The sequence below is a fragment of the Lampetra planeri genome, chromosome 31 (assembly GCF_965212315.1).
Source record: "Lampetra planeri chromosome 31, kcLamPlan1.2.h2, whole genome shotgun sequence".
NCBI classification, from domain to species: domain Eukaryota; kingdom Metazoa; phylum Chordata; class Hyperoartia; order Petromyzontiformes; family Petromyzontidae; genus Lampetra; species Lampetra planeri.
In genome coordinates, this window is record NC_136137.1 from 1,095,318 (window position 1) to 1,121,332 (window position 26,015).

General features: G+C 52.2%; 1 protein-coding gene across 1 annotated transcript; it reads right to left on the bottom strand.

Annotated features, from left to right (window-relative positions):
* Nucleotides 1–219: 219 nt before the first annotated feature.
* Nucleotides 220–26,015, bottom strand: LOC144729016 (voltage-gated inwardly rectifying potassium channel KCNH2-like). The gene is made up of 4 exons (XM_078608849.1): nt 25,439–26,015; nt 17,920–18,150; nt 634–726; nt 220–341 (listed from the first exon to the last, which is right to left on the bottom strand). The coding sequence occupies exons 1-4, from the start codon at nt 25,512–25,514 to the stop codon at nt 220–222; spliced, it is 522 nt and encodes a 173-aa protein (XP_078464975.1). The 5' UTR covers nt 25,515–26,015.

The following is a 26,015-nucleotide window of genomic DNA, read 5'->3' on the forward strand; positions in this document are numbered from 1 at the left end:
ACCTGATGATGATTGCTTGTGTTGCAATCGAAACGTCGTAATATGTTATTTTAATTTATTATTTTATTTTTAGACGTGACCTAACCGAAAAGAACCAAAGAATAATTCCTGCAGTCACGAAAGCTCCTAAATTAAGATTAAAGTCCACCTGTTTCGTTCCTTATATAGAGGGCTCTATTATGGATGACATTGGTCGCGAAAGCCGACGTGTTCAAACTTTCAGTTTGATAGACACCCGGCGGACAAGAGTTGCAGGGCGTTGAAGGTGCGCCCCTTGGAGTGCGTCAGGAGGCCCGACTGGAGTGATTTCGGTCGCCGTTCCGCGACGTCATCTCCTGCGGCTGTTGACCGACGCGGGGAGATCCGCTGCGAGCTACAGAGTTCCAAATGGAGACTCCTTCATCTCAAAAGAACACGATGGCGATAGCGGAACGCTTGCACAAAGAAAAACAAAACCACGTGGGTTGTTGTCGACGTCTTTTCAACGTGTTGTGTGTGTTGTTATCACCTCGTTCTGCCCTTCACTTGTGCCAATTACTGAGCTCCACGTGTGGAGTGGCTCTTTTGTGGAGATGAAGCGCCCTCCCCCCTCTCCCTCAACTCTCTCTCGGGGTGGAATGCGCAGGAGCGTACCTCCTCCCGGCCAGCGTCGGCATCGCCTCCGCACCCACGCGGGGTCCCTCCGCACCCACTTCAGGGCCTCTTCCACACCCACGGCCCCGGGGCCTGCGAGCCGGAGGAGCGCCAGCGCGTCCCGGCTCGCACATGGGACTGGCAGAGGCCACCGTCCCCACCGGCGCGCGATCAGCCATGGGGGTTCTTTACTTTGACCATACATCGCCATGCTGGTCGGCGCGGACTTAGCGAAGTTACAAGTTGCAAGTTACCAAGCTAATGGCTGCTTGGCATCTGAGTTGTGACGAGCTCGGGAGCATTCAGGGTGGTTTGGTTGTGTATGTGGTTCTCATATTGCTCACCCTTCAGGGTTGATTGGCCGAGCGTACAGATCATTCGATGGCTCTCTTTCAAAAGGCGCAGCAGACAACCCTGACCTTTCAATCGGTGATAATGAAATGTTCTAAAAAAAGGCGAAACGGGTGGCAAGTAGACAGCGCCAGCTGCTCTGTAGTGACATTTATAAAGTTTGCCCAATGACATTTATCAAGCCTGTGCAAAGTCCATTCACCTGCCTTTATTGGCCAGTCAATGTTTACACCCTATAGACTGACTATGACCGCATTAAGTAGAACAAAATCATCAAGCAGACATGCATGAGGATGTCTTAGATGCATGCAGGTAACATCAATGCTAAATGTTCAGGGTGAAAGTCAACGCGGTGCTCATCTCCCTACTGCAGCCCTGAGCCAATGGTGCAAATTCCACATTCCTATGACGGAGGTGAGTCTCTCCATAGAGCAACACTGTTGACTTCCCCACAAAGCAGTACTCCTTTATCGGACCCGGAGGCACGATAGGACGAATCAGTTCGCCCGATGAGGATTTCGAACTCGCAACTTTGCGAACGTGAGAGCCGTTGGCTGTCCGGCTGAGCCGCGAGTCCGGGAACATGACGATGAATGACGGGGCTGGACACGGCGCTGAGTGAGCGACAGCAGAGTGCACTTGGCAAAGCTCGCTGCTGTTGTGTCAGGTGACAAAACACACTCGGACAATGCAATAACGCGGCACCCCAGCTTCACTCGTCAGCTGCGAAAAGGAGCTCCGCTCACGACCGGCATAAATAAATTAAAACAAAGTGTGAAGCAGAGCAATGGGGGTGACGCCAATAACTCAGACCCAGTAATCCCCACAGTCCACGCGGCAGCCACCTGAATTCTCTAAACACGTGGCCAGGAAGGGCTCACAAATGATACAGATTTCTCCCGCTTGGGTGGCTTGGACGGCACACGAATACAAATGTCTGCAACAGCGCGCGCTGTGCTGATCTGACACGAGAAGAGGCCCACCGCCACCACAACCGCCACCGCTCCCGCCACCACCACCGCCACCGCTCCCACCACCGCCACCACCACCAGCGCGCACAACCGGCTTGCGTACAGTGCACTCGCGCAACGCGCTCTTCATTTGTCGACCACCTGGCACTCACAAAGGCGTGTGGCTGGCGAGAGAGGGCCTAAATAATTCACAGGTGATCAGAAAACAGGAAACTAATTGTGAGCTCGTAGGGACGGGCTCGGCGCTGCATGCATTATTGAGCGCGAGGCTCAAGGAGAGACACCACCTATTCCGGGAAACGGCACCGCTCGCTATCGCACGTGAGCGAGCGGGAGTCGCCAAACACGCGGTCCACCGAGATCGCGGGTTTCACTGCTCGATGCAGAGGGTCGCGGTTCAGGACCCGTGGCCACCCGGGTTAATACCTGCAGGTGCATTGCAATGATAAATGCGCGCCGTCGGCCTAACAATGGACGTTGAAAGTAGGCTATGTTTTTCGGCATCAAGGTTCAAATTTGTACAAAATTACTCGGGCTGTTATTTAATTGGGTAATGCCACACGGCGCCATCGCGATAGCATTGCGCGATGAGACGTTCGCGATGACACGTGCACGGACACCAAATGTCCCAATTATAATTGTAAAGCAAGAGCAGACATCCGTACGAGACGCCCCAAACTGTCCCCCGCTCGGTGGCAGCTTGATGGGCATTCACAGAGGCTTGCCGACAGAAATTACTACGATCGTTGTTGCTGTTGTTGGCGGAGCTGGGCTCGGATATCCACTGGGAGTAATAATACAAAATGTAATCGCCTTCTAAGTGTGCGGAAGGTGAGGTTGATGGTGACGTTGATTGTCTTTATCAGCGAGGACAGGGCACAATGAAAAATAATGGGTCGACACAACCGATGCTCGCGTGCAAACACGACAGACGTATATATCATGTGCACAGCACCGTCACCGTAACTTGTAATCTAAAGTGTATAATATTCTTTCCTGCAACATGAAGTATCCTGGATGAAGCAGTATGCTCATACACAACACGGTGTGAGAAATATCTCAACAGTGAAAACAAAGATCTCTGGTATAGCCCACACAGACTGCTGGGGCGAGTGGTGTTTGTGAGCACCCATTGAGGGTGGATTGACACATGAGGGGGTGGTGTGGCCAGCACCACGCTCGGCTGCCTTCGTCTCCCCACTGCTGACGTTGACACACTGCACCAAATACTCATTCATGGCCGAGTCAACCTTGGGGAAGCCCAGGACCCGTCTAGAGATTAGCCATGGGTTGGGGGTGGCCGGGAATCAAACACCAGAATAGAATTGTAAGTGAAGCATCTCCCTTAAAACAATTATTAACAATAATTATTGTATCGTAATGTCCACTTTGCCACAGCCCCCCACTGCACACACGGCACTCCGCACACACGGCACTCCGCACATGCATATTACCGTTGAACAAATTCGGTTTCAACAGCGCAAGGTGCACGTGCATAAAAATAACAACATTGACGCATGGCACAATGAGAGCATTGTAATGCGGACTGAATAGATCTGAAGACCATTGGTTACCCCAGTGAGGCTGTGTGTATTAATACACCACACGCACTGCGGCGCACTGGCAATTTCTACGGCGGTTGGTGCACGCGCTTCTTAATAATTGTTTCAAGGGAGATGCTTCACTTACAATTCTATTTTTACGCACCGGCGATATTTATTTATTTATTGTGCGGAGCCAAGAAATTTAATTGTTCCCCCGATTAATGGAATTTGTTGACCGCCGTACGGTGACAATGGCATGCTTAAAGCGCCGTTTGTACTCCCATTGACGGTTAATACAGCAGCGTGCTTGACATGTGCGGCGGTGATGTGCGATGGCTTGGATGGCAGAGACATTGTGTGCAATGGAATTGCATCAACTGCATCCCATTTGTCATCTCCACCCTGCTCGGCCAAATTTAATCTCACCGGTTGAACACCTAATTGGGAAATCGTGAACGTTCTAAAGTGTTCACTCAAAAACGAAGCAAAGGTTTGAGGCTACGACCACCGCCGCTCATAATCCGAATCTACGTCTCACAATTAAACGATTGTACAGTAATCTCAATTCATGGTACAGTAGTTGAAATGTGCGGTGCAGTAGTTAACATGTATGCTGTAACTGTGACTTGAAATGTCGTCGCTCCTTATTAGTCGATACAGAAATTTACACAAATGTTCTTGGTTTATATTATTGGGTCTTTCGGTAAAGTTACGTAGATAGGTTCAATTAAAATTATCAAATATAACAGAAAACTACGACGTTTCGATCGCAAGCGGTCGTCTTCAGGGAAAAAGTCGAGTTCTTGGTTTAATTGCTTTCTAAGTTAAGCTTCGTCCAAATGTCCTATCTCAATCTTTCACTTTTGTTCACAATTTGATGGCGTTTTTTTTATCGCTCGCTGCTGTATTGTGGAACAGAGCCAACGTTACATCATTGCATTGTATCCATTGCTTTGTGAGAGCCGACTCATCAATTCTACCGTCGCCTGTTCAAATTCCTCACCCTGGTCTATAAATCCCTTCGTGGTCTTGCCCCACCCTCTCGTCACCCTTGCATCTTTCTAAGTCGCCTTCTCGCTCTCGACTAACTCAATCTTAGCTCTCTCTCTCTGTCTCCCCTTCTCCTTATGCTAAATCCACCCTTTCGCTCACTCTCACTTCGCGCCCCCTTCACTGGAGCAAACTTCCCCCTCGACATTAAGCAGTCACCTTCTGCTCACTAAGTTTCCACTCCGCACTCAAGACTCACTGTTTGTTCCTTAACTCACCCCACGACCCCCTCCCCCCCTCAATCTCCCCCTCATAACCACCACTGGTGCTGTTCCCTTTTCATAGTCTCATCATGTGGCTGTCACTCATTAATTCCATTCATTCACTCCATTCCTCATCACTTACTGCCATCAATTTCGCTTCCTCTCATCGAGCGCATCCACTTAATCTCCACCGTTATATCCATATGCGCCGTTCTTAATGCTCTGTAAAGTGTCTTGGTTAAGGCGCTATATAAATTCCGTCAAGATAAGATAAGAATTCCCATGGAGTCAAAGGCTAGAATGTGACGGGGCGAAGCGCAGATTGGGAGAAGGAGACACCCTCGCCAAAGTTATTCACAGCGAAATCAGAAGAGGATTTTTGACAAAAAAATATTTGAGAAATTAAAGGCATCATGGAGAAAATGTGAACCATCTCAGATTTTACTGACGACGTAGGAAATGGCATGGGGACTTAATAAAAAGGCCTGCAAGTGGTGCAGCTCCAGAGATCTATTTAGAGGACAACAGGGGAAGACGAAGTTCGCTAAACAAGGGGGACACATCAGAACGTGTGTACCTAGTTGTTTAAAGTTGACCAGGATCAAAATAATGGAAAACTGAACTCGGTAATGCAAATCCACGTATCGATATGCTCTAAGAAGAACAATAACTTTAATTCGTGCACCACCTGATATGGCACGGATCAGAAACACAAACATCGACAACGAACACGCAACAAAAACTGAAAAGTACACAAAGGCGTGTGGAGAGGTGCACGCTTGGAATTACGCGGACACACAGAAAAGGTGGAACACAACACGGCTCACATTAAGGACACGTTGACTGTTCAGACAAAAGTCAGTAGGCTTGGGCAGGCCAGCTTGTGGCTGGTAGAGGGAGGTGGGAGGCAGAGGTCGCAACCGGGTACCCGATACCCGTACCCTACCCGATACCCGGCTACCCGTACCCGTCCGTGTACGGGTAGCCGTTTGCGACCCTGGTGCGGCCGGGTACGGGTACGGGTAGGCCGTGAGTCACTGGTGAGTCACCGTTCGTCACTCATTTCGGGTAGGGTACGGGTAGGGAACGGGTACCCGGCCGGGTACGGGTACGGGCACCCATTTGCGACCCTGGTGCGGCCGGGTACGGGTACGGGTAAAGAATCAAAACCCGTTTGCGACCTCTGGTGGGAGGTGGTTGAGACCAACCACGGAGTGGAGGGAACACGCCCGACAGGGTGTCCACGTAGCTTGTAACATCATGCGGCGGCGGCGGCTGCGAGGGATGATGGCGATGGCTCGTAGAGGGCCTTCATCCAGCGGTGGCGAGATCACGGCCGGTGACGTGGATTTGATCCCAGCTCTGCCTCACGAGGGCAGATTTTCTCTCGAACGGCCATTGGGTTATTGAGAGGATGATTGAAACCGACTCATGTTGAGAAAAGTACAGAATGAGCAACACACGTACTGTACATACACACACACACATACACACACACACACATACACCTGTCTCTTATGTCGAATCATATTTGCTCTGCCATGTTCATCCTGTTAAGACTCATGTAATATTTGCACATCATTTGCATAAAAGCTTCGTAATTTACATAATTCATTTTTAGACATGTTTACGTATATAACACAAAATCATTTTTCAACATGTAGAGAAATTTCATGCAGGAAAGATAAAGAAGCTCAAAAATAGAGGACTAAAATAAAGACAAATTATCTTGGTCATCGACCTAACAACGAGTCAACGAATCACATCATGCTGACGCATGCACCCTCAGCATGAGAATAGATTTCAATTAATTAATTCAAATCGTTGTATTGCCAATGCAAGTGCCTTGAGAATAACAATATTTGTGGATTCATCGATATTTTGGTGCGTTTATCGTGAGTGTAAGAATAGATTTTCGTCGATGAATAGTTCACACGGGTGGGAGATTCATTGTATCTGGCGATGCAATGGGATATTTTTTTCCGCTTTGCCAGCTACCATCGTGTGATGATGCTGACGTCGACCAAAAGAAATCCCATTGAGCGTCTGACGGCTGGGCAGACACACGGAATCGTGTTGAACACTGGCACGAGCGGCTGGCACGGCGGCGGTGGTGGCGCTGTGGGTTTGTAAAACGCCGCAGAGATGGAACAAAACAACGAGTGGCTCGGTTGTTGCAGCGTTGGGCACAATCACTGCGCTCGTCTTGCCGTGCCCTCGGCGTGGAACAATGCGTCGGATCCATCGATGAGCATCAAGCGGCCACACGCATCGCATTGCAACGTGAATATATTTTGAAATGTCACTTGTACACATTGTATGTCGTGGGGTCACATGACCCCTACAGCTACTAGAGGCGCTACCATTCAACTGCAGCGCAGTATCCACTGCAGTATCACCCACAGGACACTTGAGTGCGAACCCCGCCGGAATCACGGCAATGGATCAACGAGCCGGGGGGCGGGGGGGGGGTGCAGGAGGGGGATGGAGGAGCAGGGGGGTGGAGGAGGGGGGCGGGGGTGGAGGAGGGGAGGGGTGTAAGATATCGGAGTCTGGGACCCAACCTGCACAGATCCCACACTCACTGCACACTGCAGTAACACACGCACTATCTGCACTGTACCACGCAGTCAAAATGTATGTGCCTTGGATGAGCGACGATCTCGCTGTTTGGGCACGAGAGTGTGTCGGGGGAAGTGCTGTTGGCGACTGCCTTGCTGCTCAGGCGACAGGGCGCACCACAAGGTGCCGGCAGGGCTATTGGGGGCCAGCACCACGCACACGCAGTCGCCTTTGTCTTCCCATTGCCGATGATGCATTAAGACTCATCAGCTAAACTTGTGTCACGCTCAGCCAGCCCGAGGTCGGTGCGGTACAAACCACGGTGACACACACCGACATCAGCGAGACAACCATCACTTCAACAGCCTCACAGATGGTTGCGGGCACGTGCTGTTAACGAGCACCTATTAAGGCTGTGGCATAGCACGCGTGGGGGCGGTGTGCACAGCACTACGCCCGACCGCCTTTGCCTCCGCAATGCCGCTGTTTACGCACGGCACCTCCACGTGCTCAATCCAAGCCGCGTGGGCCACTGCCCACTCACCTGAGCCGGGTCACCTCTCGAAACAAAGACAAAGATCCCCCGTGTAGCCTTAACAGATTGTAGGGGCAAGTGCTGTTAGAGAGCACCTATAAAGGCCGGCACGGCACGCGAGGGGTTTGGTGGCCAGCACCACGCCCGGTCGCCTTTGTCTCCCCAGCGGCGTTGTTTACACACCGCACCAGGTCATCATTTGAGGCCGAGTCTACCTAGGGGAGGCCCAGGACCGGTTCCGATAATCATCACCGGTGTTGGCCGTGAGCGGGAATCGGACTCGGGTCGCTGGGTGCGGAGCGCGGCGCGCTGACCGCTGGCCCACCGCTCCCCAATCTGGCCCGGGCGGCCTGCAGCCACTACAGAAGACGACAACAACGCGCAGCGCTCATCCCACGCGGCGCAGCTGCCACGACATCGCCCGTGCCGTGGCAGTGGCCTCGACAATTTCTGTTTAGCAGCCAAGCGCAGCGGCTGTCAGCAGCAAGCCGTGCGGCGGAGGGCCGAGGGTGGCACACGCTGAGTTCGGGGCGTCACTGCAACGCTCAGCCTGTCACGGGGGGGCGGGGGGGGGGGGTGTGAAGGGGTTGGCTCAGACGATAACCGTGGCAGGTTGCCGATACTGTGCGTCTGTTGAACTTCTTTCGCACCGTTCGTAGCCAACCGCGCTCATCGGAGGTGCGGAGGAAGGGCAACGAACTCAACGCTAAAAGCAGTTCTCAAGAAATGAGTTTTCAATCGAGATGACTTAAAAGTGCACAGCTCTAATGGCTTCCTAATATCGGAAGGAAGAGCGTTCCAGACGGTCGCAGAAGTGCAGTGACCGTCTTTGTTCGATGGCTCGCCAACAGCCGCTGCGAAGATGACCGGAGTTCGCTGTACCCGCTCGTGTCGTGATCCAGCAATACTAAGTCAGAGCTCTGTGTTAATCCAATGCTGGAGGAGGACGTCTCCATGCCGAGTTGGTGATGGGGAGTTAACCAGGTATCACCATGCTAGGCAGTGCGGCTTGGGGTGGGGGGGTGAGTCGGGGTGGTTGCTTGGACCTTGGCTTGGATATTCGTCGCCACTGATGTTGCCCGTGGCCGGGAATTGAACTCGGGCCGCCAGGTTCATGCTACACGGTGCCGAATACCGCGAGGCCACTCCACCCGCTCCCCGGCGTCACGAGCCAACGGGAATGGTACTGGGACACTGAAGGTCTGCGCTGAGAGGACAAGACGCAAATATCCCCCAAATAGCATTGAGCAGACTCCTGGGACAAGTGCTGTTAGCAAACACCAAGTAAGGCCAGCAAGACATTCATTCCAGATTTGAAGTTTGTGTGACTGCAAGGATTCATACTCTTTGGTTTTTTCGGTAAAGTGACGTAGATGAAAAAATAAAATAAATGAAATCACGACGTTTAGAGCGCAACACAAGCGTCCTTCGTCAGGTGAGGACAACTTAGCGAAAGCACACCGCTTAAGTGTCACACTTAAGCGGTTGTGCTTCCGCTGACTTTACCGAAGAAGGACGCTTGTGTTGCGCCCGAAACGTCGTGATTTAATTTATTTTAATTTTTTACCTACGTGACTTTACCGAAAAAACCAAAGAGCCAGCAAGACACACGAGGGGACGGGTGGCCAGCCCCACGCCCGGCCGCCTTCGTCTCCCCGGCGGTCATGTTTGCACATATCACCAGGTACTCGTTTAAGGCTAAGTCGACCTAGGGGATGCCCACGACCAGTTCAGATATTCCCCACCAGTATTGGCCGTTAGCGCGTGAACCACCGCGCCAGGTTACGCACTCGTACGCACAGAGATGGCCTCGGCTGCAAGCAGTGGCAAAGCCCGGAGTGGCACGACGCTGATTTTGCGCAGTCATCGGGGACTGGGACACAACTAAAGACTCCACCTACAACTGGAGCATCCGACATGACGTAATGAGTGGATGCACAGTATTCTAAGGAAAGTTTTCAGCGGTGCTGACTCAGTGATTTACGAACACCCCACCCGCACAACCATCACCACCACCCCCCCCCACCAGAACCACACCACAACCCCACCACCACCACCCCCCACCACGCCGAGAAACGCGGTCCACCGCCGGTGCGGCGAGAAACGTCCAACAAGACCCAGAGGAACACGGCAGCGAGGGCGAGAATAGCACGCGCCGGAGGGAGCATAAAACAGACACGGCACGCAATTACAGGCAACAGCAGACCCTCGAGTCGCCCTAGCCGCGCGTGCACAACGGACACACGCGCGTGCACAACGAACACGCGCGTGCACAACGGACACGCGCGTGCACAACGGACACGCGCGTGCACAACGGACACGCGCGTGCACAACGGACACGCGCGTGCACAACGGACACGCGCGTGCACAACGGACACGCGCGTGCACAACGGACACGCGCGTGCACAACGAACACGCGCGCGTGCACAACGGACACGCGCGTGCACAACGAACACGCGCGCGAGCTGTAAGCGTCGAGCTGCTGCCGTCTCAGCGATAGCGCGGCCGCTTGATTTGAGAAAAATGAAAGCGGAGTCGTGCTTGTGTGCCGTCGAGAGCCACGCCGAGGCGTCGGGCTCTTTTTTCAGGAGGTCCCTGCTGCTACGTTGGATCATTTTTTTTAAAGAGACGTTTAAGTCAATTGATGGCGAGCGTTCGTTATACACGTGGGAGGGAAAGTGGACGAGTTCCCTGGAGAGAAAACAACCCACACACGCAATGGGGGAAACATTGGATCCCGACGCAAAGACAGCGGCAGATGGCGACTCGTCAACTTGCTGTACTGCCTTCTCCTGCGAGCCAGCGTATGCCACCTCCTCGACGTCCATGGGGAGTTTCACGACATCGGTGCGGTGATCCACCACCCATCGCTGCCTCCACAGTGCTGGGTTACAGAGCTCGTGCTTAGGCATCATCGCGCGGCTGATGAAGTCAACACAAAAGCAGCTGCTTACATTGCTCTGCAGGGTAGGTGACGTGATGCATGCATCGTGTCACCATTGTCAGCCATGATCAATGAACTCCTGGATGAAAACCAGTCCAAGTCACTGCTACCACTTCACAGTCCTGCGCTGGAATAATTGACCGAGTACCTGCACATGAACGGATTTCATTGCTCCATCTCCTCTGTGGATGTCCTCTCGGTCGACTCGTGTATGGCGGTGTACACGAGTTCTCACTCGAATCCCATCGTGTTATAAACCGAGTTGCGATGATGTCCATGATGATGACGATAATGAAATGAAGCATGATAATACATTATTCTATTCTAAACTTGCGTATGATGGCAGCAATATTTTCCGCAGGTAAATGCCAATGTCGAGGAGATTCAAGAGAGTTCGTGTTTCGTTTTTCTTCTCCGTTGAAGGAGCAGACTACAGTGGGTTAATAATGCGATCCACAGTTTCAATCGCTCTTCTCTGGCTTGTGTCTTTAATGTTCTATTCATGAAGGGAATATATGGCGCAGCATTGGGCCTGGCGATGTTCTGATGCAGTTGCTGGTTACAGCCAGAGTCTTCGAGGAGGACTGTCACACATCTGCTTTCTTACTCAACTATCATATCATTTCTGAGTGACAGGAGAAAGACGAAACATGTGACGATACCCTGCCTAATCAAATGACATCCTCCACTCGTCTCGTCTACATCAGCATAAATTCACCCAATGCCTCCACAATCGAGCAAGGACCGGTCCATTCACCCCACGGGCGCTCAGCTCCGATGTTGCCCGCTCCCATCCACAAACCACAATCGCGCTCCATGCGGCCGCGTGATTTGTTAGCCTGGGATATTGGCATAATGATAACACAGTGCGGCTGCTCACCACTCATCATGGATGTACGGCTGCAACATCAATAAAGTCCAACCGCACGCCCTATCACCGCGAAGTCAGATTACAAGCAAGTTGTGTCTCTCGCCCATTGCCTTTCACATTACATGTTTACAGAAGCCCAACAAGTGAATCTAGATTTGAAGTTTTCGTGACTGCAGGGATCCATACTCTTTGGTTCTTTCGGTAAAGTCACGTAGGTATAAAATAAAACAAACGTTTCGATTGCAACACAAGCAATCATCATCAGGTGGGAAATCGCAGCAATATATTTTTTTGCAACACAAGTGCTTTTCGGAGAGAGAGGTGCGCTGGGTTTTCTCTCTCCCAATCGGCACCGAGCCAAATTGTACAAGCGGCAGCACGACGCGGGTGCATTTGTGCTACCGCAGGGGAGGCATAGTGTTGGGTGGTGACCCCAACACTCGGGCCATTGCACGGCGCCCTGCCAAGGGGCTCACCACCAGCGCTCGGCACGATCGCGCTGCATGTCGCCCTTCTTTGACGGCAGCACGCGGCGCACTTCTTATACCAGCGACACGGCGGCGTTCCTCAAGGCGGCTCATTCTGGTGATGGACTGCGCTAGGTTCCAGGCCCGACTTGTTGCGATATTGGTGGGCGGACAGGCGGGCAGGCAGGCAGGCTGGCTGGCTGGCAGGCTGGCAGGCTGGCAGGCTGGCTGGCTGGCAGGCTGGCAGGCTGGCAGGCTGGCAGGCTGGCTGGCTGGCAGGCAGGCAGGCAGGCTGGCAGGCTGGCAGGCTGGCTGGCTGGCAGGCTGGCAGGCTGGCAGGTTGGCTGACTGGCAGGCAGGCTGACTGGCAGGCTGGCAGGCTGGCTGGCAGGCTGGCTGGCAGGCTGGCAGGCTGGCTGACTGGCAGGCTGGCAGGCTGGCAGGCTGGCTGACTGGCAGGCAGGCAGGCGGACATGCAGGCAAGCAGGCAGGCAGACTGGCTGACAGGCTGACTGACAGGCAGACAGGCAGGCGGACAGGCAGGCAAGCAGGCAGGCAGACAGGCTGGCAGGCTGGCTGGCAGACTGGCAGGCTGGCAGGCTGGCAGGCTGACAGGCTGACAGACAGGCTGGCAGGCTGGCAAGCAGGCAGGCGAGCGAGTCAGCGAGGTGAACGCGATGCGACCGACAGCTACGGGGGGCAGAATGGACGCTGCCACAACGGAGCCACTTTAAAGGGCACCGCTCAGCTGAAGTTAAAAGCTCGCTCGTTCAAATGTTAATGGCGGAGCCGAGCTGAACCATTACAGAGCTTGCATATTTAAAGTGTGTTGTGCACACAGAATTAAGTATTTACACGTCTCGTGTTCTGCGGTGTTATTTTATAATCAATCAATTTCGACGGAAGCTCTCTGTACGATTGTACTGATCCATACCTGCAGACACGATATTGAATTTTTCTGCTCAACTTTCGTATCGACGAATCTCGCCTCGTCTATAAATACGCAGGCGCGCGCTGCAAGCTCCGTGCCCTTGATATTAAAAGCCTCTTCGCAGACGAGCCGCACTGATATGATGCACGCACGTCGCAAATCCAAGAGCGATCATACTTGTTGCCAGAGATACGGAAACAAATATACTGACACATGTTAATGTTTTGGGCTGAATGCATAAATTAGGCATATAATAAGATAAATTAAACCATCGTTATGGTGTATAATTTATTGAGGATACAAAGACCACTTGCACATTAAACTACCGTATATTTAGAGATGCATTTGTGCAGCATGTTAGGCCAACTGCTGTTATTGGGTACCTGTTAAGGCGAGCACGGCACACGAGGGGTGGTGTGGCCAGCACCATGCGTGGCTGGCATGCATGGTGCTGGCGTACGTGTTGACACAATCACTCTCCAGCCACATTCATTTCAGGTCGGGTCACCCCACCGGATGCCCAGGTCAGGTTCAAGGTTCAGACACTGTTACAATTGTCGTGCATGGCTGGGAAGGTTAACTCGGGTCACTGTGATTTTAACGAAGTCCACGGTCTGTGACTCCACTGCTGTTGACACGCAACGAGACTCCCCAGTCGGCGGCTAGGGACCCGTGTTTGGTGCGGGAGCGGCGAGCGTGGGCCAATATGAAGGCCGGCATGGCACACACGCGGGGGCCGAATGTCCAGCAGCATGCCCACCGCTCCAGGTTCTAATTAATGGCAGAACCAACCTTGGCGAGATTCAGGATTGGTTCAGATAGTCGCCACCGATGTTAGCAATGATCCAGGGAATCGAATGCAGGTCACCGGGTTCGTGGCGCGGTGCACTAACCACTATACTACAGCTCCACTCATTCCGACACGCACACACAGACAATTATTGCCGTCACTGAAACACCAAATACAACATTGCCCAATCTATTCATAGCCGTCGGGAGCCATTGCAGCTCGGCAGAGGCGACCACCTCCAACTATCGCTCAGGAGGAAGAGGCAATTCTTAGACTCGGCCAATGTGGGCAATCATTTGAAGGCGATCAAGATCGCAGAGCGTCCTGTGTGGATGTTTGCGCACGTGAAACTGTAGGTGGTGTCGCCGGTACGAGCTGCAAATTCCAGTAATAAACGGAGGCCCCTTTGTTGGGTTTGAGCCTCACGCTGGTTTAATGGTACGCCTACTGCACACGCTGCATTATTTACCATATATACATGCTATTAGACGTGTAAAATGTAAATACAGGGCGAGCGATTTGTGTGTATTGCAAAGACAAAAAAGCGATCGGGGTGAGCTTCGGAAGCGGCAGAGCTGGCATCGCTCGTTCCACCCCATTGATACATACATGTATTTATTTACGGACGAGTCGAGGCGACTAAACAATGTCTTCCGTACCCTCGTTGTGTGTCGCTGCGTCGTCTACACGTGCTGAAACGAGGGCGCCGCTCGTTGGCGCACAGACGAATCCGCCGTCCGCGGAGCTGCCGCGAGCTCACGTGTCGTTCTCTGTTGAAACCTCGACGCACCATCCAGTTTCACGGCGACATTACTGCTCGTTGTCCGTAGACGTTCGGAAGCGACTTGGTGTGGCCCCCCATTGCGGACAAGATGCTTGAGGCAAGGCTTCGGTGGTACGGCCACGTGATGCGAAGTGAAGAGTCATCAGTGGCCAAGACTGCCGTGCGTATTGAGCCAGAGGGCCGCCGTCCACGCGAACGTCCGAAGAAGCGATGGATGATGGATCGAATAAAGGAAGACGTGAAGACGGTCAACGCATCCCCTGAAGATGCCATGGACCGAGCCAAATGGAGAAGACAATGCCGAAAAGCGGACCCTGTGCCACAGCGGGAACAACGCTAAGAAGAAGAAGATTACTGCTCGTTGTCCGTAGACAATAGCGGCAGCTTTAAAGTGCGATGCACCGCTGAGCGGTGGCCGTGAGCCTTCCTTCGAGGAGGCAGGCAGGTTTTACACTTACGAACTAATTGCTAGGAATGATTCTTTGTTGAGCACAACGGTGTCGTATCGATCGATACACCCCGGCACCTTACCACGGGACCTTTAAAAGGGCCGCGAGCTCATTACACACATCCCACCTTTTGTCAGGCATCCTCCACACAGCTCCCCTCCATTGAAACAAATCCGACACCAAGTTCGTCTGTGCGACTCTGGACCACGTGGAGGCATCTCTGTGCTGCTCGCCGCGACACCCGCGAGGCATCCTGGGCCATGGGGAGCAAGGGCAGCAATCGCAGTGGCTCCACTGTGGCCATGAGATGTGAACTCGCCTTTCCTCCTGAAGACGATTGCTTGTGTTGTGATCGAAACGTCGTGGTTTTTGTTTTTTTATTTTTCTATTTTTTATTATTTTACCGAAAGAAACAAAGAATATGTCTACATTATACACTGCCAGTACGCTCACTCAGATTAAGAACCAGGCTACAGTCTACATTAGTGGGTTGTTTTTAATTATTTGTATTTTATTATTTATTTTTAGTCACTTTGTTTGTATATCTACGTGACCAAAAAAAAGGTATACAGGTTGTGAGTTCGATCCCGATGCTGACGCCTGCTTCTGTATCTGTGGAGTTTGCATGTCTCTTTCTCCCCGTGGTCGCGTGGATTTTTCTCTGGGTCCTCCAGATTTTTCCTCCACATTTAGAACCAACATCACGCCTTCAGAGTATCTGGCTGCTATACATTTCCACACGACGATAATTATCCACTTCGTTGAGCTATCATTTGTGGCTAAGTCGCTTCTGAAAGAGCTACATAGCTTAGTGGGCCTTAGCCAGAAAAAATGAAAGCTTAAAGTGGAATAGTGAGTCTATCCTCGTCTGTGATGGGCACGCCCAGGCGAAGTTTGAGGGGGGCCCGATGCTGTTGCAGTTTGTTTTGGGGGGGTCCTCTGTGTGTTTTAGATGCCTCACCTTCAATTGTCTCACAACCACCACCACCGCGCCCGATGCCGATCACCCCACCGTTAGCCACCTTGGTTATTTGAGTATTTTTTTAATGCGATAAATATACGAATTGGAAAGCTAAACCGAAGTTCAAACAAATCCATTTTTGATTCGGCACGCAATTGCTAGCAATACACAGAGCGAGGCAAGCCTTTAATGGCCCAATGACAAGCTGGGAGTAGTTATCGTTCCGCCCAGTGTCGCGTCTCGACTTGTTTGTAATAAAGTGCTGCGTGCGTATTTCTGGGGTTCCCTCGCAATCCGGAGGACCTCTTAACGTCCCCGGTGCGTGAATCCGGCTCCGGTGATGCGAGCGCTCTGGTAAGAAGACGAGAGGACTGCGACGGAATCACCGATTCTGTTGATGTGAGCCACTCAAATAGTGGGGCCGTGTCACGACTACCTCGCCTGGTATACAGGAAGCCGTGGGTTCGATATCGACCCTGGCGCCTGATGTTGTGTATTTGGAGTTTTCGTGTCTCGCTATCATCACAGTGGCTATGAGATGGTAACTCCCTCGCCTGGCGTACAGGAGGTCGTGGGTTCGATACCGACCCTGGCGCCTGCTGCTGTGTATTTGGAGTTTTCGTGTCTCGCTATCATCACAGTGGCTATGAGATGGTAACTCCCTCGCCTGGCGTACAGGAAGCCGTGGGTTCGATATCGACCCTGGCGCCTGCTGCTGTGTATTTGGAGTTTTCGTGTCTCGCTATCATCACAGTGGCTATGAGATGGTAACTCCCTCGCCTGGTGTACAGGAGGTCGTGGGTTCGATACCGACCTTGACGCCTGCTGTGTATTTGGAGTTGACGTCTCTCTCCGTCTCTCTCCATGTGCACGATAAGGGAATCGAACACAGGCCCTCCCTGCTGGGGGGCACACGAGTGCCCTCCCACATGAACGTTAATCTCGGGCCGCTGCCCTCATGGCATTCTGTCCCAGTTGCGTCGCCACTGTCGCCGTGGCTGACACGGGACACGCTCGGCTCTCATCTCGGGTGCTGCTCGATCTCGGCGGAATGACAGGACGGAATCGGCCGCACAAGACGACGTCCCTGGTTGTATGTTTTGGAAATGACACCGCCTTGCTCCAGCGCTGTGTGAGGTACAGGGCTGCCGTGCAAGCCGTTAGCATTGCACCAGCAGTTCCGTCACGGCCTGCGTGGCAGCGCGCGACATCACACGGCAGTCGAAATGTTCACCGCGTGGCACATTCCGTGGTGCGCTATCGCGTGGCAAGCAGCCCTAGAGTCGCGTAGACATTTCACACAAACAAGGGCAGTTCACTCAAAACTCTACCGCAGGTTGGCCTGGTTTTCATCTTATCATCTTGTGCTTGGAGGAGGTTGTGCATGGGGACACGTTTTGCACAGTGGAGCAAAGCTGAGTGCCCAACAGACTTGATGCACACGTGACGATGTTCATCATCGAAGGTCCGAAGGGTCAGGGTTAAATACTCACTTTCTGTATGAGAGTGGTGGAGGGCAGAGGTCGGAGCGTGAACGGAGGGGGGTAGAGTGAGATGAGAGGGGAGAGGCAGGAGAGTGTGTGGAGGGGGTAGAGTGAAATGAGAGGGGAGAGGTAGGAGCGTGAATGGAGGGGGGAGGGTATAGTGAGAAGAGAGAGACGAGAGAGGTTTGCGAGTTCGTAATAGGGGGTAGATTGAGTCGAGAGGAGAGAGGTAGGAGCGTAAATGTAGGGGGGGGGGGGTAGAGTGAGACGAGAGAGACGAGAGAGGTTTACGAGTTCGTGGCAGGGGATCTCGAGTGAGATGACGCGGCAGAAACGCGTCGCTCGCTCGAGCGCGACCCGCGGGCGAGACCTCTCGCCGTGCTGCTCACCGTCCTTGCGGTAGTAGTGCAGCTCCACCTTGCGCTCCTCGGCGGCGAGGAGGGAGCGCGCCACCTGGGCCACTGCGTGGCGCCGCGTGTCGGCGCCGTGCAGGAAGTCGCAGGTGCCGGCGCGCTGCATCACCTCGGCGCGCGAGAAGCCGCACAGCTCGCAGAAGCCATCGTTGCAGTAGATGATGGCGCAGTTCTCGGCGCGCGCGTTGGCGATCACGAACCGGCGGTCTGCGGGCAACGGCCACGGCGACAAGTTATTCACTGCGGTCACTCCTCGTGTCGCCCGGGGGGGGGGGGGGGGGCAGTCGCCTCCCTACCGCGCTTCTAGCGCTACTGTCGTGGTTACGGTTCCTGGGAACTTCTGCTCGTTGACTGCGCATGATGAGGACCCGTTCTCGAGCAGAACGAGAGATTTATTTAATCTGTACTGTGTTCGAGCACCACGCTGCAGGTCACAATGACACTAACTCACCCACTCACTCACTCTCCCACTCACTCACTCACTCACTCTCCCACTCACTCACTCACTCTCCCACTCACTCACTCTCCCACTCACTCTCCCACTCACTCACTCACCCTCCCACTCACTCACTCTCCCACTCACTCACTCACTCTCCCACTCACTCACTCTCTCACTCACTCACTCTCCCACTCACCCTCCCACTCACTCACTCTCCCACTCACTCACTCGCTCACTCAGTCACTCACTCTCCCACTCACTCACTCTCCCACTCACTCTCCCACTCACTCACTCCACGTCACGACCCTTATCTTTCTGCTGCTGCCCTCTCACTGCTTGACCGTGGAATTCCCTCCCATCGTGTTTTTCCGTAGCTCCGATAATAATAATCTTGTTCAATTCAAGGAAAGTATTAGCTCTTACCTATCACACTTTCAACAGTGCTGTTAGCTTACCATTTTGGGGCTTTTGCCTCTACTCAGCAACTGAGATTTAAGAAGAGCAACATCAGCAATGAATGCGACCCTTTCAGGGTTTGCTATCTACACGTTCAGCCCTGTTGTTAATCCGCTGCTGGATGAGGGCCTCCCTATGCAGCGAGGGTTATGGGGGTTATGATGATTGATTACACTATGTAACAACATTTTTGTTCCTGGGTAGGAAGTATTATTTCTTGATTGCTTATTCCTAATAAGTACAGAAATTGGATATTATTCCCCACAAACTTTGCTTTTGTGACCAGGACAGTGATATTTTGAAATCTACCTATTTTAAATGAGAAAACGGGCGAATTTGTATGTTATCGTTCACATAAAGTCAGAAAAAAAACATATGAATCAAAATTAACATGTATTTATACTAAAGTAATACAATAATGACTACAAAAGATTTAGAACGGAGTAGTTTTTCGAGATTTACGATTATACTGTAATTCACTATCACGAATCAGCCTTCAAATGTAGTCTCCCATCATGTTCTCGTTATACTGTCCTTGGTAGCGGCGTTCAAAGTCCAGTATATCCTAGTGGAAGCGCTCGCCTTGCTCCTCCGAGTACGCTCCCATGTTCTCCTTGAATTGATCAAGATGAGCATCAAGGATATGGACTTTGAGTGACATCCTACAGCCCATTGTGCCGTAGTTCTTCACCCAACCAGCTCCACATAGTTTTCGACCTTGTGATTGCCCAGGAAGCCACGAACCACTGCGACAAAGCTGTTCCAAGCCGCTTTCTCCTTACTAGTGAGCTTCTTGGGGAATTCATTGCACTCCAGGATCTTCTTTATCTGTGGTCCGACGAAGACACCGGCTTTGACCTTTGCCTCAGACAGCTTAGAGAAGAAGTCTTGAAGGTACTTGAAGGCTGCCGACTCCTTATCTACACCTCTGACAAATTGCTGCATAAGGCCCAATTCGATGTGCAGTGGTGGCATCAGCATCTTTCGGGGGTCCACCAGTGGCTCCCACTTGACGTTGTTCCTCCCCACAGAGAACTCGGTCCGCTGTGGCCAGTCCCGCCTGTGGTAGTGCGCCTTGGTGTCCCTGCTGTCCCAAAGGCAAAGATAGCAGGGAAACTTGGTAAAACCGCCTTGGAGACCCATCAGGAATGCCACCATTTTGAAGTCTCCGATGACCTCCCAGCCGCACTCATCATACTTCAAAGCGTCCAGCAAGGTCTGGATGCTGTTGTAATCCTCTTTGAGGTGCACCGAGTGAGCCAGGGGAAGAGATGGATCCTTGTTACATTATGGAGCAGCATGGCTTTGAGGCTCCTGGATGAGCTGTCAATGAAGAGGCGCCACTCATTCTGGTTACAGGCGATTCCGATTGCCTCGAACAGACTGGTCACATTGAAGCAGAAGCAGAGCCCATCTTGACAAGTGAAGAAGGTGCAAAATGGTTGGTGACGCTTCCTTTGATCTGCGACTTGCATACTTTCATCCAACAAGTTCCACTGCTTGAGCCTAAACGTCAAACGCTCGGCATTGGACTTGGTGAGACCAAGATCTCTGATCAAGTCGTTGAGGTCTTTTTGGTTGGGGTAGTATGGGTTTCTCTCCTCAGCTCCACCTCTGAAATTGTCATCTGGATCTACATCTTCCTCGCTCTCTGACTTGCTGCTCTCTTCTAAAGACGGCTGCTCTCTCTCCGCAGGAGTGGGTACAGGGAGCTTATGGCAGTGTGGCACCGGGGCGATGGATGAAGGAAGGTCTAGATACGTGATAGCAGGTGCATTCTTGCCAGTCCGATGTTTGGAAGGGTCCACCATGCAGAAGTAGCAGTTGCTTGAGTGGTCAGTGGGTTCCCGCCAAATTCTTGGGATAGCGAACTCCATGGCTCTCTTTTCCCCTCTGTACCATCCTACAAAAATAAATTTATTTCACCCATGATTGTAAGAGATTCTGGCAACATTTTTCAAAAATTATATCTTTTTTCAATAACATTGAAAATTGTAAAAAAGTTGAATTAAAAACTTTTACAATTTAAAATGTTTTAACAAATTTTATAATAAAAAAAATTCTGAGCAACAATTGTCCATCTTACCATCCAGAGTTTTTTTGCATTGTTCGCAGGTGAAATGAGGTGCCCAGGGTTTGTCTTTATCCATGACAGGCATGCCGAAATATGCCTTGTAGGTCTCACACATCTTAGCAGATGCTTCCACAGAGTGCTTTTTCGCTCTTGTCCTGATAGATTGGCCGCAGACCTCGCAAAATGCGTCTGCCGGATGCTTGCAGCCTCTTGATGCCATCTCAGAAAAATGCAGATATGTAGCCACTTAGGCAGCTGGAACTAAACTGAACTGGTGGGCTTAAGGACCCTGTATTTATACTACTATTTACATTACTGGAAAGTTCTAGAATGTTCTAGAAGTTACTCCTAGTTTACTCAGCACTGAATCTATCTGGAATGTTCTGGAAAATAGGTCAATTTCAAAATATCACTGTCCTGGTCACAAAAGCAAAGTTTATGAGGAATAATATCCATTTCCTGTACTTGTGAGGCATAAGCAGTTAGGAAATATGACTTACTACCCAGGGACAAAAAAACAATTGTTACACAGTGTTATTGATCACACCTCACCATGCTGGTCAGTGTGGGTTGGCAAAGGCATGAAGCATAGAAGAACAGTACAACAACTGATTGTGCTCTACTGCCCTGTGATGCCCACGGCATAGAACAACTCCGCAGCCGCCTATAGCAACCCGGCATACATCGTGGTGGTGGTCACCCATCCAATCGGGTTCAACTCTGCTTAACTTCCGAAAGCTGACGAGATCGGGCGCATTCTGGGAGATTTCGTCATCGGTGAATATAGAAGACGTCTGACCTAATCATCGGACGGGATCACACATATCCCACCAGTATTTAGCCAATTACAAATGTGACATTGGCTGTGCAATTTTAGAAACGTGATTTTTTTTCCGCGCGATTATTTTCCAGCTCCGGATGCGTCACCGCGCACAGCACAAATGGTCTCGACTCGTCTGTTGTTCATGCAATGAAAGTGTAAAGAAAAACACTCACACTTGTCAACAACAACTGCCTTCAAATACGTACAATGGGCGACGTTTCAGGCAAGAACCCTTCTTTATTGCACACGAACCACAAGGGTCAGCACCAAAATGTCACCTGTCATATACTTGTTATGTTAAGGCCACTGTTACTGACAGGGCAGTTGAGGTTTTGCTATTTGTGCTTTGTGTACCACTGCCAATGCAGTATCACCAAATCTATTACGATATCGGCTCCATCGCATGATGAAGAGGATTGTGTTGCAACGGCAGTGACGCTGCTGCTGGTGGTGGTGGTGACGGTGTTGACAAATGGCTATGGATATGCTCCCACAGAGCAATGACGATAGTACGCGTGTGTGTGTGTGTGTAATACAGTTGTACTGTCTATATATACGCGCTTTAAAGATTGGCTATATATAACCACGACTGATCTTAATTACCCCCTATTCCCAGTGTAATGTGTTCCCTTAGGTCAACTGTGCTCATTGGCAGGTGAGGTTGTATAACGCAACCCTTGTTCTGCTTGGCTTACGCCGGCGCTGGCGATCACATTACGCGATTGTGTTATTCCACAAAAGGGGTTCTCACAGCGCCTGTTAGCGGGTATTACAAAAAAACACGGAGACATAAAACACCCCGACCGCCGCTCGGTGGATGGGAATCATCTCACGGGGATGAGACGGACACGGTTTCATTAACGCGGCCGCCTCTTCGAATCCATTGGTCGCTCCGCAGCCAACAGCCCCTGTGCTTCTTGTCTTTGTATTCATTGGCCCCCATTGTTGGCACTGGCGGCCACCACCCGGCATGGCTGGAGGGCCTCGTCGAAACCACGGCGCGCACCTGCTGCGCATGGGCACGAGGCCGAAGTCCCGGCGATGCCGTTCACTGCGCCCCAGTGTCTTGGGCACGAGTTTGCCAATCAACATGAAATGGGCAATCAAAATCATTGTTAGCAGAATGTCCCCTCCGTGGGAAATGGATGACCCTACTCAGCGGAGCCCGTGTCCTGCCCAATGGAAGGGCGCGGCGCCCGCTGCACGGACGAAAATGAAGAACAAATGAAGGTGGCTGCGGCAACCCTCGCCGGGCAATGCACGCAGACCACGACCCGAAAACAAACCGTCGTAATCTATCCCATTTCCATGCGTCTACTTTATTAAAATAATCCTATCACGCGAAACAAAAACCACGCAGGCTAGCAGAAGCCAAGTCCCCTTTGCCGCAAGGGGAAGACCAGGCAGAGGGGACGGCAAACATCGCACAAACGCCGACGGCGCCGCTAGCATCAGACGGCGCCGGTGTGGACGGCGCACGCCACGTCGAGGTGCCGCGCTATCTGTCCCGAGTGCGAGACACGGACACGACTCGCACGTGCACACACATAGGCGCACAGGCACACACACACACGCACACAGGCACACACAGGCGCACACGCACACACGCACACAGGCACACACGCACACACACACACAGGCACACACACACGCACACAGGCACACACGCACACACGCACACACGCACAGGCACACACGCACACACACACACAGGCACACACACACGCACGCAGGCACACACGCACACAGGCACACACGCACACACACACACACACACAGGCACACACACACACGCACACAGGCACACACGCACACGCACACACACACAGGCACACACACACACGCACACAGGCACACACATGCGCGCAGGCACACACGCACACAGGCACACACGCACACACACACGCACACAGGCACACACACACGCACACACACAGGCACACACACACGCACACAGGCACACACGCACACACACACAGGCACACACACACGCACACACACACACACACGCACAGAGCTTTGCGCAAGTAAATAATGAGCGGCAGTGAATTCCCGGGGTTTTGACACGGCCCGCCACTCACCTGGCAAAGGGCCCACGGCTGACAGAAGCTCCCACACGAGCGGGGGGGGGGGGGTTTGAGAACCCACGCTCGGTCTCTCCCGCCAACCCGAGGAGACTTGAATATTAGAGCCGATATGTCAAATGGGGCATCTTAGCTGGGTAAAATAATATTTTATTGATTTCATGATGCCACAATGACCTCAGAAACCTCTCAATCAATTGAGCTTCGCACTTAAAATATACGTAGTTCGGTGTCACTGTCTGGTGAATATTACCTAAAACAACATCAAAATGTTCCGATTGCAGCTCTTATTTAAATTTCCTTGAGATATAATTCACTCACTGCTCGTGATGACGATGACATGGACAAATGTGACATCATTATTCATGCCTGCCACCAAACACAACGCACGACCGTCAAAGAGAAAGTAGTAGCAGCAGTCTCAAAACCCTGCGACCTTTTCCATGCCATGGGGGAGGCCTTGTAGCATGAAACCACATTTGTTCTGACTTCTGCACAGTTTCCACACCTGGCACAACCCTTGACTACTGTCATATCTCGTGCAACACCGTCCTCGAGATTCGTTCGGTTTGTTTTGCAGTGGTTTAAATCGCTCCTGCTACAATGTCGTCTCGTTATATTCTCCTTTACACTCTCTCGTGCAGCCCTAAATCACGGAGCAATGTTCAGAAAGCCGCCTGCATGTGCAGTGTGTGCCGCCACGTGAGAACACCGATATATATATTTCCAGAAATAGACCTGTCGGGCCACTTTGAAAGATTTGTATATAAAATATATCTCTCTCAAGGGCATGCATTTTTTTAACCACATTTGTCAAAGCACGTCGCGTACTTTGCAACTCGCAATGGTGATGTGCGACTCCGGCGTTGGCTTCAAAAGGGTTAATAATGAACACCGGCAGACAATACGGATTGACAAAAGCGTCGCATTAAACGGCTGGCTGCTTGAGTGCAATAATGCTCTCACATTTTGTCCAAAGCAAATGAACGGAGCCACGTGAGTCGTGGCTTCTCTTTGACAATGAACACAGCGGGGTAGCCACCTCCTCTCCCTCATCCGCGGTCACTCGCCGGGTTCACGTGCCGGGTTCACGTGCCGGGTTCACGCGCCGGGTTCACTCGCCGGATTCACGCGCCGGGTTCACGCGCCGGGTTCACGCGCCGGGTTCACGCGCCGGGTTCACTCGCCAAGTTCACGCGCCGGGTTCACTCGCCGCGTTCACGCGCCAGGTTCACGCGCCAGGTTCACGCGCCAGGTTCACGCGCCCGTTCGAACGGGCAGCGCTCCTCTCCGCCGCCATCGCCGAGCCAGGGGTGGAAACTCCACATTCCCGCGGCGGGGGGGGGGGTCAATCTACCCTCTATGGGGCGTCCTTATCATCAGTATGAACTTGGACAATATACGGAGCATCCCTTCCCCCTCCCCCCGCCCCGATATGCATTTGATAATTCATTATCAATCCACGGCGCCTTATTAAAATGCGCACGACACCACAATGTGCAATGACGGCCCGCGTCGGCTTTACGCGCATCAAGGCCGACAACAATAAGCGATCGTCTCCCGCAAAACGCCCAAAGGGTGTGGGGCTGAAGCACACGTGGGGCAGCAGCGACACTCACTCTGCGCTTCGAATCGGCGGATGATGGTCTCCAGGAAGGTGTTCTGCAGCGCCACGTGGCCCCGCCGCACGGGCATCTTGCACACGAACTGTGGTCGTCTCCTTTCTCTTCCTCGAACGGCGGTCGTGGAAATAATGAATCAACTTAACCAGAGCGCGCGAGAGCGAGAGAGCGGCGAGGATGGATAAACTAGGCGCGCGTCCAGCCAATTACACGTCTTGTTGTGGCGCTTGATGTTGTGGTTGTGTCAGCTGCTATTGTCCATTCACCCCCTTTCCCTCGAACATAAACTCGCGAAACCCACGCGCGCTGCTGCTACTGCTACTGACGCTGTTGCTCCTAAAAGACGACTACGGCCGGTGTTTTATCCGCGCCTGTTACTCATCAGGGCTTGACGACAGTGATGATGATGATGGTGGTGGTGATAGTAGTAATAGTGGTGGTGGTGGTGATAGGAGTAGTCGTGGTGATGGTGGTGATAGGCTGGCACGGACGCGCTATGCGCGCCGGATGAAGTCATCACGGGCGAGCGGGAGTCGAGAGCGCAGAGCTCCGCTCCGGACCGCGAGACTGCGCG